The sequence below is a fragment of the Elgaria multicarinata genome, chromosome 3 (genome assembly GCF_023053635.1).
Source record: "Elgaria multicarinata webbii isolate HBS135686 ecotype San Diego chromosome 3, rElgMul1.1.pri, whole genome shotgun sequence".
In the NCBI taxonomy this organism is placed as follows: domain Eukaryota; kingdom Metazoa; phylum Chordata; class Lepidosauria; order Squamata; family Anguidae; genus Elgaria; species Elgaria multicarinata.
This window is the reverse complement of record NC_086173.1, coordinates 173,993,386-174,006,134: the sequence shown is the minus strand read 5'-3', so window position 1 is coordinate 174,006,134 and position 12,749 is coordinate 173,993,386. Positions and strand designations below refer to the sequence as shown.

Below are 12,749 nucleotides of genomic sequence, written 5' to 3'. Positions count from 1 at the left end.
CACTGGGCCCAGGACTGAGCCCTGCGGTACCCCATGTAAGGAAGGGGTAAATTCATACTGGGAATAGCTGGTTTTAATATGTTAAATTATTTTATTGTTATGGTTTTAGGAGCAGCACAGATAAGCGGCCAGCTGCATGGGGGGGTTCTGGTACATCCTGGAACCGCTTGGGGCAAGGCTGACCGGCCTTGAGCAAAATTAACATCTCGGGGGAAGGTGTGAAAGATCTTCGCAGGGTGAGCCGAAGGGAGGGGGGAATGAGTGACGAAAGTATCTATAAAGGGTATTCTTTGAGAAGGGGTTTTGTTCTGAGCTGGCTGACATCATGGCTGGGTGATGTATGATATTGCAACTTAGTTTCTAGTTTGCTTGGTCTGGGTTCTTATATGTATCTGCATGTTTTAGTAGTTTTAGAATGCTAATCCTATGTATCCTACCCTTATCCTGAATAAATTTGGGCTTAACCCTCCAACTGCGAGCTGTGTGCGTTTGTTCTGGGGATCTGTGCAAAAGCCAGTGGAAAAGCCAGCTTGGCTGGGGCGTGCTTCCTTTACATGGTGGGCAGCGCTGGGATTCGACACAGATCCGGAGGAACAGAACGCTGGTAGGAAAGGGAGAGCAGGGAAGCAGAGGTTTGAACCCAGGCTAAGCAAAGTCGAGCAGGCGAGCCGAAGATGTCTCAGAATCATGGAGCTCCAGCTCCAGGAGTAGAGTTTTTGTCTCAGAGTCAAGGAGCAGAAGCTCCAGGAGTAGAGTTTTTTGGGGCAAACCCTCAGGAGGGAGCGGAAGGGGAGTCCAGTCTGTCCACTTTAGGGTGGGGGATGCAAGAGACGCCTGGCTCCGAAGGAGGGGCCCGGAGACAGTCTTTCCTGGCGGTGATGCTGGAAGGAGACACTCCGGGAATGCCGGCCCCGCAGCTGCAGGCGACCCCAGCGCTGGCGGTGACGCTGGAGGGGGTCACACAGAAAGTGCAGGTCTCGCAGCCACGGGGAATGCCGCGACCGCTACCCTCTCGGCCGCCTAGAGAGGCAGACGAAAACGGCCCAGGTGCGAGGGCCAGAGAGGAAAGCGACGAGAGGAAAGTTCAGCGGATGTATACGGAATGCCTGGAGCTGATGTCCCGCCACCTGCGGATCATGGAGAGAGAGGGGGGGACCCCAGGGCCGCGTTTCGACTGGCGGGCTTTCCCCATGTACCAGGAGGGAGATGATGTGGGAGCGTTCCTGGCCCTCTTCGAAGACACGTGTGATGAGTTGGGGGTTTTGCCAGCCCAAAGGATGAGTCTGCCGCTGTGTTCGAGCGGAAAGGAGCCAGAGGGACCTCGAAGACCCCAGAGAGGCGTCCTGGGGGAGTGGCAGGAGAAAGGAAAGCGGCATGACTGGGGAAGGAGTGTCGGGAGAAAGGTGGAGTGATGGCGACTGGACCCCAAGCGAGTGGGGGGTGCTTCTACTGCAAAGAGCCGGGACACCTGAAGAGAGAATGTCCAAAGCTGGCGGCTAAGCAGATGAGTGGAGGTGGAGGCCCAGCCCCACGACCGATGGTCTGGGCGGCGGCAGCACCAACAACGCCGGCCTCTCCAGCCTCCAACTGGAGCGATGAGAGCAAAGGAGAAGTGGCTGACCTGGAGTGGGAGTACATGCGCGCCGAGTCCGCAGGGGTGGCCCAGGCATCAACAAATCCCGGGAATCCCAGTCCAGCGAATGCGGTCTCCATGCGGTTAGTGACCCCGGCCCAGCTCCAGTGGAGTCGCCGGAAATTCTGTGAGTGCATGGTGGTCGAAGGGACGACTGTTCGGGCTCAGAGTGACACCGGAGCGGACCTTAGCAGCACCCATGTGGGTCTGCTCAAACCCGGACAGAGACTAGTGGGTCGAACCGTAACGGTGACCTCATACGGAGCGCCTCCATTTGAGGCCCCGCTGGCCCGAGTGAACATTGAATATCAAGGCTGGAAAGGGGAGCTAGTTATCCTCACGCATACGGAAGGGCCCGCCTTCCTCCTGGGCAATGACTTATGCTTTAAAGTTGCCCAGTTGGCAGTGACAACCCAGGGAAAGGCAGCCCGGCAGAGGGAAGCCCAGAGGGAGGAAGAATCAGGGAGCTCAGTTGGAGAGCCCTCCCGGGAGGGGAGACATGAGGGGAACCCGAACCTGGAGGGTTGGGACACCCCCGGAGTTTCAAAAAGAGTTGCAACAGGACCCCTCGTTACAGGGATGCCGGGAGGCGGCAGGAGGCCTGGCGGAAGGGCGAGGGAAGGTGGGGGTGGGGGTGTTCACTTGGGAACGGGGAAGGCTATACAGTCAGTTCTCCCTCAAGGGAGGAGGAGGGGTGGAAAGAAAGCAACTGGTGGTGCCCGCAACCTTAAGGGGGAAGGTGCTGGAAACCGCCCATGAGCAGCTGTGGAAAGGATATTTGGGAATACGCCGAACGCTGGAGCGGGTGAGTCGAGATTTTTATTGGCCCGGGGTCGCCCAAGAGGTGCGAGATTTCAGTAACTCATGTGAGACGTGCCAATGAGTCGGGTCCCCCCGGGACCACCCCAAAGCCCCACTATGCCTTTCGCCTATCACGGAGGTGCCGTTTGAAAAGATGGGGGTGGATATTTTGGGCCCCTTTAGTCCGGCTACCCGATCGGGGAAAAAGTACATTTTAACCCTGGTGGATTACGCCACCCGCTACGCGGAGGCAGTGCCGCTTTCGGTTATCTCTGAACCCCAGGTGGCCAAGGCCATGATGACGATTTTCACCCGGGTGGGGGTCCCCAAGGTGCTGGTGCACGACCAAGGGGGAAATTTTATGTCTCTGTTGTTAAAGCAATTATGGCAGTTGGCAGGGGTACAACAATGTATAGCGGCGGCGTATCATCATGAAGGGAATGGTCTGATGGAGCGGTTCAACCAGACGCTGGGGAAAATGTTGAAAGCCTATGCTGAAAAGCATACAGCGGATTGGGATCAAGCCCTGCCCTACCTTCTCTTTGTGGCCCGGGATGCTAAAAGTGATAGTTTGGGGTTTTCGGCTAACGAGTTGGTTTTTGGGAGAGAATTACGAGGTCCGCTGAAGTTGCTGCGGGAGGGGTGAGACGGATGAACCACCCCCACCCCGGTGTCGGTTGTAGAATATATGCAGAACTTGCAGAATCTCTTACGGGAAGTTGGGGAGGCCGCGCAGGAGAATTTGGTTCAAGCGCAGCAGACTCAGAAGAGCTGGTACGACCGGCAGGCTAGGCAACAGGTGTTTCAAGCAGTTGATAGAGTGTTAGTGCTGAAGCCGTTGAAGCAGGAGAAGCTGGCGGTTAAGTGGGAAGGGCCCCTCGTTGTAGAAAAGAGGCTAAACGAGGTGAATTATTTGTTGAAGGATCCCGAGAGTCAATGCCGTACCAAAGTGTATCATGTGAATATGATGAAGCCATTCCGGGAGCAGGGGGTGCGGGTTAAACAAGTAGGAGGGGGGAGTCGCTAGGTGAAGGAGCGGGGCTGGACGTCTTAGCTAGCTACCGGGGAAAGGAGGGGCTAGCAGACATTCAAGTCCCAGAGGAATTGAGTGCTTTGCAAAAGAAACAATTGAAGCAGTGTTTGCAGGAGTTTCAGGAGCTGTTTTCGGGTTTGTCAGGGCGGACGTCGCTGACCACGCATTCTATTGACACGGGGAAGCATCCCCCTATTCAGTCTCCTCCTCACCGGTAAAACGGAAAACAGCTGGAGATTGTCAATAAGGAAATCGAGGAGATACTAGCCATGGGCATGATTAAAAAGAGCCAGAGCCCATGGTCTTCCCCCCTGGTGCTCGTGGCCAAAAAAGACGGATCAGTCCGTTTCTGCGTGGACTTCAGAAAATTAAACAGTGTTTCCACTGTGGCGGCATACCCCCATGCCTCATACGGATGACCTGATAGAGACGTTAGGGAAAGCCAAGTTCATTTCCACCTTAGATCTGACCAAGGGCTACTGGCAGGTGCCGTTAGATGAGGATGCTGCTTTGAAATCTGCTTTTTCTACCGCCCGGGGCCACTACCTGTTCACGGTTCTCCCGTTCGGGCTCTCAAATGCACCGGGGGGCTTCCAAAAACTTATGGACCGGGTTCTGGACGGTCTGGGGGCTTTTTCGTGCGTTTACTTGGATGATGTGGCGGTGTTTAGTGACACGTGGGAACAGCACTTGTCGCACTTGTCACAAGTGTTAAGCCGGCTACGGGAGGCCGGGTTAACCGTGAAGGCCTCCAAGTGCCAGTTCGGGAGGGGGGAAGTGACCTATCTGGGCCACAGAGTGGGATGGGGAGCGCTGAAGCCTATGGAGGCCAAGGTAGAGGCAATCCAACAGTGGCCCGTCCCCAAGACCAAGAAGCAGGTCCAGTCCTTTTTAGGGCTGGCGGGATATTACCGGAGGTTTGTCCCGAATTTTAGCCAGTTGGTGGCCCCTCTAACCGAGTTGTGTCGGAAAAGACAGCCAGTAAGGGTGCCATGGACCGCGGCGTGTCAGCAAGCGTTTGATGGGCTGAAGGAAAAGCTCAAGCGAGCTCCTGTACTTCGGGCACCTGATTTTGACCGCCCCTTTGTGGGTGCAGACGGATGCCTCGGAGGCGGGTTTAGGCGCGGTGCTGCTGCAGGAAGGCGAAGAAGGGCTGCTGTGGCCCGTGGCTTTCGTTAATAAAAAACATTTGCCGCGAGAGAGGGCATTGGCGACGGTTGAAAATGAGTGTTTGGCAATAGTGTGGGCCGTGAACAAGCTGCGGCCATATTTGTGGGGGCGGCCCTTCCAAATTCAAACGGATCACTCCCCGCTCTGCTGGCTGGCGAGAGTAAAAAACACTAACCAGAAGTTGCTGCGCTGGAGCTTAGCTCTCCAAGACTTTGATTTCACCATCTCCCACATCAAAGGCAAAGAGAACGTAGCGGCAGATGGGCTATCCCGAAGCTTCAGTCGGGAGGAGGAGGGAGTACCAGGGGGGGGACGAACCCCTGCCCCTGCGTGGGCACAAAAGAAGGACTACCCGAAGGGGTCAATGTGTAAACGAATAAAAGAGTACAATTGAGGTGGTCTTTTCTAGAAAGGCCATCTTAAAGGGGAAGGTGTAAGGAAGGGGTAAATTCCTACTAGGAATGGCTGGTTTTAATATGTTAAATTATTTTATTGTTATGGTTTTAGGAGCGGCACAGATAAGCGGCCAGCTGCATGGGGGCGTTCTGGTACATCCTGGAACCGCTTGGGGCAAGGCTGACCGGCCTTGAGCGAAATTAACATCTCTGGGGAAGGTGTGAAAGATCTTCGCAGGGAGAGCCGAAGGGAGGGGGGAATGAGTGAGGAAAGTATCTATAAAGGGTATTCTTTGAGAAGGGGTTTTGTTCTGAGCTGGCTGACCTCATGGCTGGGTGATGTATGATATTGCAACTTAGTTTCTAGTTTGCTTGGTCTGGGTTCTTATATGTATCTGCATGTGTTAGAAGTTTTAGAATGCTTATTTATTTATTTATTTATTTATTACATTTTTATACCGCCAATAGCCGAAGCTCTCTGGGCGGTTCACAAAAACCCTGGGTATCCTACCCTTATCCTGAATAAATTTGGGCTTAACCCTCCAACTGTGAGCTGTGTGCGTTTGTTCTGGGGATCTGTGCAAAATCCAGTGGAAAAGCCAGCTTGGCTGGGGCATGCTTCCTTTACACCCCACTCATTGCCTCTCCCCAGTTTGAGAAGGTTCCATTCATAAGTACTCTTTGAGTCCGATTCTGTAGCCAACTGTGGATCCACCTAATAGTTGTTCCATCTAGCAAACTTTTCACTAGTTTGTTAATCAGAATATCATGGGGCACTTCGTGAAAAGCTTTGCTGAAGTCAAGATATATGACGTCCACAGCATTCCCACAGTCCAGAAGGGAGATTACCCGATCAAAAAATGAGATCAAATTAATCTGACAGGACTTGTTCCTGACAAATCCACGTTGGCTTCTAGCGATCACCGCATTGATTTCAAGGTGTTTACAGATTGACTTCTTTATAATCTGCTCCAGAATTTTCCCAGGGATGGATGTCAGACTGACTGGTCTGTAGTTCCCAGGTTCCTCCTTTTTGCCCTTTTTGAAGATAGGGACAATGTCAGCCCTACTCTAGTCATCTGACACCTCACCCGTCTTCCATGATTTTGCAAAGACAATATAGAAAGGTTCTGAGAGTACTTATGCCAGGGCTGAACTCTCAGCCCCCTTACAAAGACACAAGTTCCTGTGCTGTGTGGCTTGGATGGTAGATCAACTTTAGAATGAGACCTGAAAGCCAAACCGATTGGGAAATGATGCCCTCGGCCTTGACCTGACCCATTTCTTTCCTTCCCACCTCCCCCTTCTCTGTCTGGGATCCTCCCTCCTGTAAACAAAGTAAGTTTAAGAAAACTTCAACTTTTGGAGCGAATGCAGCTTTTGTGCTCACAGATGCGGGTTCTGATGGTTCTTGTGGCCATACCAATGTACAAGCATTTTCTTGATATGGAACATGATGACAAAGACCTGAGATTCTGGATTATTGAAAGGATTGGAGGATATGGGACAAGAGTAGAACATCAACTATGAAGGAGGGAAATATTCTGGATTTTCACCTTAAGGACATTACAACCACAAGGACTCAACGAAGAGTGTAAATGGATGCCTTGGTTGTAATCCTGTTCTATTTTAAGTATTAAAGTATTATAAATAAGTATTATTAGGTTTGTCTTAACTATGTTTTAAGCATCATATCAGTCCACTCAGTCCCCTTTAAGGGAGCATACAGTCCGTGAGTATGGTTGCTACACGTTTTAGGATTTGAAAAGCAGCCTAATCAGGAGCAAATTTCAGAGATTACTTACTCCTCAATTAGTTGAGGAGGTCAGGGAACGCTTATCGAATTTACAGATGACACAAAATTGGCTGGGATAGCTAATACCCTGGAAGACAGAAACAAACTTCAAAGGGATCTTGATAGGCTGGAGCACTGGGCTCAAAACAACAGGATGAAATTGAATAGGGATAAATGCCAAGTTCTACATTTAGGAAATAGAAACCAAATGCAGTTACAAGATGGGGGATACTTGGCTCAGCAATACTACAAAGGAGAAGGATCTTGGAATTGTTGTAGATCGCAAGCTGAATATGAGCCAACAGTATGATGTGGCTGCAAAAAAAGCAAATACTATTCTGGGATGCATTAATAGAGGTATAGCTTCCAAATTGTGTGAAAAACTGGTTCTCCTCTATTCAGCACTGGTTACGCCACATCTAGAGTATTGCTTCCAGTTCTGGACACCACACTTCAAGAAGGATGCAGACAAGCTGGAGCGTGTTCAAAGGTGGGCCATGAGGATGATCACGGGTCTGGAGACAAAGCTCTATGAGGAGAGATTGAAAGAATTGGGCATGTTTAGCCTGGAGAAGAGAAGATTGGGAGGAGACAAGATAGCACTCTTAAAATATTAAAAAGGTTGTCACACAGTGAAGGGCCGGGATCTCTTCTCAATCCTCCCAGAGTGCAGGACATGGAATAACGGGCTCAAGTTAAAGGAAGCCAGATTCCAGCAGGACATCAGGAAAAACCTCCTGACTGTTAGAGCAGTATGACAAAGGAATCAGTGACCTAGGGAGGTGGTGGGCTCTCCCACACTAGAGGCCTTCAAGAGGCAGCTGTTCAACCACCTTTCAGGTATACTTTAGGGTGGATTCCTGCATTGAGCAGGGGGTTGGACTCTGGCCTTGTAGGTTCCTTCCAACTCTATGATTATATGTACACCGGTTTCTGGGGAACGTGGGCAGGAGGTTGCTGTTGCACTCATGTCCTGCTTGTGCTCTTCTTACGTTCTTATGATCACATGAGAAATGAATGGGTTTGTGAAGTTCTGGGGAAGGAGGGGATCAGAGTGTCAGTGTGAGAGTCCTCCCAACAGAACAGGAATAGCATTTGTAGACGCCAAACTGCTGTGTTTACAGTGGAAAATGCTGGATATCAGGGTTGAACTCTCAGCCCCCTGACAAAGACACAAGTTCCTGTGCTGTGTGGCTTGGATGGTAGATCAACTTTAGAATGAGACCTGAAGGGCAAAGCGATTGGGAAACGCTGCCCTTGGCCTTGACCTGAGCCGTTTCTTTCTGTCTCTAATCCCTCTTCTCTGCCTGGAATCCTCCCTCCTGCTTCAGGTCGAGGGGATTTTGGCCAGAGCACCCACAGATATCCCTGAGGCAGAGAAGGCTCCACCGGGCATCACACAGAGGCCGCTGGACAGGTGGATCTTGCAGGAGGGGGACGGAGGACCCTCCTCACTGGGTAAGGATTAGTGGACGTCTTTCCCCATGGTCTCCCTCCCTCAATTATGCCTGAAGTGCATGAGCTGTCTTAATGTTCCCCTTGAGCCTGATTTTGCTGGGGGAGATACTCAAAAAGGAAATGTTGTTTAGTAACGTGGTTCGAGGGTATCAGACCCACTCTGGCCCGGTCTTACACACTCACCAACTAAGGTCCTCCTCCAGGCGCCTACTCAGAGGGAAGATCAGAGGACGACAACAAAGGAGAGGCCTTCTCTGTGGTGGCCCTCCCAACTGTGGAACAATCTCCCCAATTTGGTTCACATGGCACCGACATTGTTATCTTTTCAGTGCCAGGTCAAGCAATATGTAATTTTTTTTTTGTTGTTATTTATTTATATAGCACCATCGATGTACATGGTGCTGTACAGATAACACAGTAAATAGCAAGACCCTGCCGCATAGGCTTACAATCTAATAAGTTGTAGTAAACAATAAAGAGGGAAGGAGAATGCAAACAGGCACAGGGAAGTGTAAACAGGCACCGGGTAGGGTGAAGCTAACAGTATAGAGTCAGAACAAATTCAATATTTGAAGGCTATAGGGAAAAGAAAAGTTTTTAGCTGAGTTTTAAAAGCAGTGATTGAGTTTGTAGTTCTCAAGTGTTCTGGAAGAGCGTTCCAGGCGTAAGGGGCAGCAGAAGAAAAAGGACGAAGCCGAGTAAGGGAAGTGGAGGTCCTTGGGCAGGCGAGAAGCATGGTGTCAGAGGAGCGGAGAGCACGAGTGGGGCAATAGTGTGAGATGAGAGAGGAGAGATAGGCAGGAGCTAGACCGTGAAGAGCTTTGAAGGTCAGCAGGAGAAGTTTATATTGGATTCTGGAGTGAATTGGAAGCCAATGAAGAGATTTCGTAATTAGTAATATGTAATTAATTAGCCTGGGTCTGTTTTTATAGGGTCATAGTTTTAAAACTTGTTATAGTAGTTTTATATGTATGTGTATATTGTATGTTTTCGCAGTTTGAAATATTTGGATATTGTTTTTAAGTGCTTCGGCTATGGTATGGTAAACAAATGCAATAAATAAAAAAACAATGAAAATAAACAATGAAAATAGGAATAGTTAAGAATGTGAACTCACCTTCCCACCTTCTTTACCTTCCTCACAGGGAGCAAAACAACCTGCAGGGGGAGTGAACTGATCCTGGGGGCTCCTTCTGGGCCTCGTTGGCTTGGTGGTGGAGTGGAAGCGGTTTCTGCACAGCCTGGGCAGGTAGGGGAGTCCTGGGGGCCTCCGTCTCCTGCGCATCTCTTTGGTCCTGGAAGAACCTGCCCCTTTAGCCTTTGCTCTTATTATTATTATTATATTTATTTGTATCCCGCCTTTTGCCAATGCTGGGCCTCAAGGCGGCCTTACAAAGTTTAAAATATACATGGGGGGGGGAGGGAAACAAAACCATAAACAATTAAAAATACACAACAAAATTATAAGACATTAACAAAGATGGAGGGCTGGATTATTCTCCAAAGGCCTGCTTGAACAAAAATTTTTTAGCCTGCTTCCGAAAGCCCATCAAGGAAGATGGCTGCTAGGAAGGCCTTGAATGTCACTCGCAGTGCTTTGGCATTCAGAAAGAGGACCTCACCATCCTTGTCTTCATGGATTGCTACATAATGCTTAAAGAGAACATCATTTCTTCTTCTTCTTTCAGGGTCTGGTGACCTTTGAGGAGGTGGCCGTGCATTTCTCGGAGGAGGAGTGGGCTCTGCTGGATCCAGGCCAGAGGACTCTGCACAAAGAAGTCATGGCGGAGAATCGTGGGATCCTGGCCTCTCTGGGTAAGGAATGGGATTCCTCTGGGTAAGGCTCCCTCTCTGCCTCTTTGCCAGATCCTGGAAGGTGGAATTTCAGCTCTTCTTTCTTTGTATCAGTGCAGAATACAAATGTCATTGACTCCGAAGACCTGACAAAACGTTGAGCAAAGCCCATTGATGGACTTGCTCTGTGGCAGAGATGGCTGCCAATCCATCTTACTTTGCTGCTATAATTGCATCTGCATCATATTGAAGATGTTACAGATATTATCTTAATGGTCTCCATGGAGGAGAGGAGAGTTAAGCCTTTTCAGAAGACAGCTCTGGAAAGCTTGCTTTTCATTTTAAGATTTAACTAGCCATTGAAAATAACCATTAGGGTTGAATTCCCACTTTCCTGTTCCCAGTTAAATGATCAGCTAGGAGACAATGGCAGATTTTAAGTGTATTTTATTTTTACAGTATTTTATGTTGTTCATTTATTCTCCCAACTACTTTATTTGAGTTACTCCATATAGATGAAAGCATTGTATGGCAGTCTAGTTCTCAGTTCTATTGATCGTCGGGATATTTAATGTGTTTGGAAGGATCTGCCTCACCAACGATTTTTTTTTTTATCCTGTGAATCAAATCAGCAACCATTTGTTTTGTTCCAAGATTTCAAGATGATTTCTGTGTTTATACTTGCAGGTGATCACAGGGAGAGCAAGAAAAATGGCCTACACCAGAGAAGGAAAACTGAAACTGAAGAGAAGAGGGAAAATGAATCTATTTCTTTGGAAGGATCATACGTCTGTGAAACTCCAATACTAGAAGCACCAAATAAAAAGAACATTCGTAAAAGGAAGAAACAGAGTAAAACTCAGAAGATTCATTCTAACTTTCAATGCCTAGTGTGTGAAAAACAATTCACTTTCCACTCACAACTTAACTTGCATAAAAGAATTCACACTGGGGAGAAGCCCTATAAATGCTTTGAGTGTGGGAAGAGCTTTGCTCGCAGAGAAACACTTATGCTGCATCAAAGAATTCACACTGGGGAGAAGCCCTATAAATGCTTAGAATGCGGGAAGAGCTTTCCTCGCAGAGAAACACTTACGCTGCATCAAAGAATTCACACTGGGGAGAAGCCCTATAAATGCTTAGAGTGCGGGAAGAGCTTTGCTCGCAGCATCAGCCTTAAGCTGCATCAAATAATTCACACTGGGGAGAAGCCCAATAAATGCTTAGAGTGCGGGAAGAGCCTTGCTCACAGCATCAGCCTTAAGCTGCATCAAAGAATTCACACTGGGGAGAAGCCCTATAAATGCTTTGAGTGTGGGAAGAGCTTTGCTCAGAGGACACAGCTTAAGCTGCATCAAAGAATTCACACTGGGGAGAAGACCTATAAATGCTTAGAATGCGGGAAGAGCTTTGCTCGCAGCATCAGCCTTAAGCGGCATCAAACAATTCACACTCAGGAGAAGCCCAATAAATGCTTAGAGTGCGGGAAGAGCTTTGCTCACAGCATCAGCCTTAAGCAGCATCAAAGAATTCACACTGGGGAGAAGCCCTATAAATGCTTAGAGTGCGGGAAGAGCTTTACTCAATGCTCAAGCCTTAAGGAGCATCATAGAATTCACACTGGGGAGAAGCCCTATAAATGCTTAGAATGTGGGAAGACCTTTGCTCAGAGGACACAGCTTAAGCAGCATCAAGTAATTCACACTGGGGAGAAGCCCTATAAATGCTTTGAGTGCGGGAAGAGCTTTGCTCGCAGAGACACACTAATACTGCATCAAAGAATTCACACTGGGGAGAAGCCCTATAAATGCTTAGAGTGTGGGAAGACCTTTGCTCAGAGGACACAACTTAAGCAGCATCAAAGAAATCACACTGGGGAGAAGCCCTATAAATGCTTTGAGTGCGGGAAGAGCTTTGCTCAGAGCATCAGCCTTAAGCAGCATCAAACAATTCACACTGGGGAGAAGCCCTATAAATGCTTAGAGTGCGGAAAGAGCTTTACTCAATGCTCAAGCCTTAAGGAGCATCATAGAATTCACACTGGGGAGAAGCCCTATAAATGCTTAGAATGTGGGAAGAGCTTTGCTCAGAGCATCAGCCTTAAGCGGCATCAAAGAATTCACACTGGGGAGAAGCCCTATAAATGCTTAGAGTGCGGGAAGAGCTTTGCTCAGAGCATCAACCTTAAGCGGCATCAAATAATTCACACTGGGGAGAAGCCCTATAAATGCTTTGAGTGCGAGAAGAGCTTTGCTCAGAGCAGCAGCCTTAAGCTGCATCAAAGAATTTTGTGTCATCTGCAAACTTGATAAGCGTTCCCTGCACCTTCTTCAACATTTAATAAAAATGTTGAAGAGCACTGGGCCCAGGACTGATCCCTGCGGTACCCCACTCCTTACCTCCCCTCAGATTGAGAAGGTACTGTTGATAAGCATTCTTTGAGTCTGAGTCTGTGGCCAACTATGTATCCATCTAATAGTTGTTCCATCTAGCCCACTTTTAGCTCTTTTGTTTATCGGAATATCCTGGGGCACTTTGTCAAAAGCTTTGCTGAAGTCAAGATATATGAAGTCCACAGCATTCCCACAGTTCACAAGGGAGGTTATCCAATTGTTCTTGACAAATCCCTGTTGGCTTCTAGTAATTATTGCATTGTTTTCAGGGTGCTTA

General features: G+C 48.8%; 1 protein-coding gene across 1 annotated transcript in view; it reads left to right on the top strand.

The window, feature by feature from the left end:
* The window catches only part of LOC134395814 (uncharacterized), a gene marked incomplete at both ends in the record, with an annotated part of 217,491 nt that overhangs the window by 18,306 nt on the left and 186,436 nt on the right, over positions 1–12,749 (top strand). Inside the window, 1 exon segment of the mRNA XM_063121973.1 lies at positions 11,020–12,369. Coding sequence (XP_062978043.1) covers positions 11,020–12,369 — 1,350 coding nt within the window.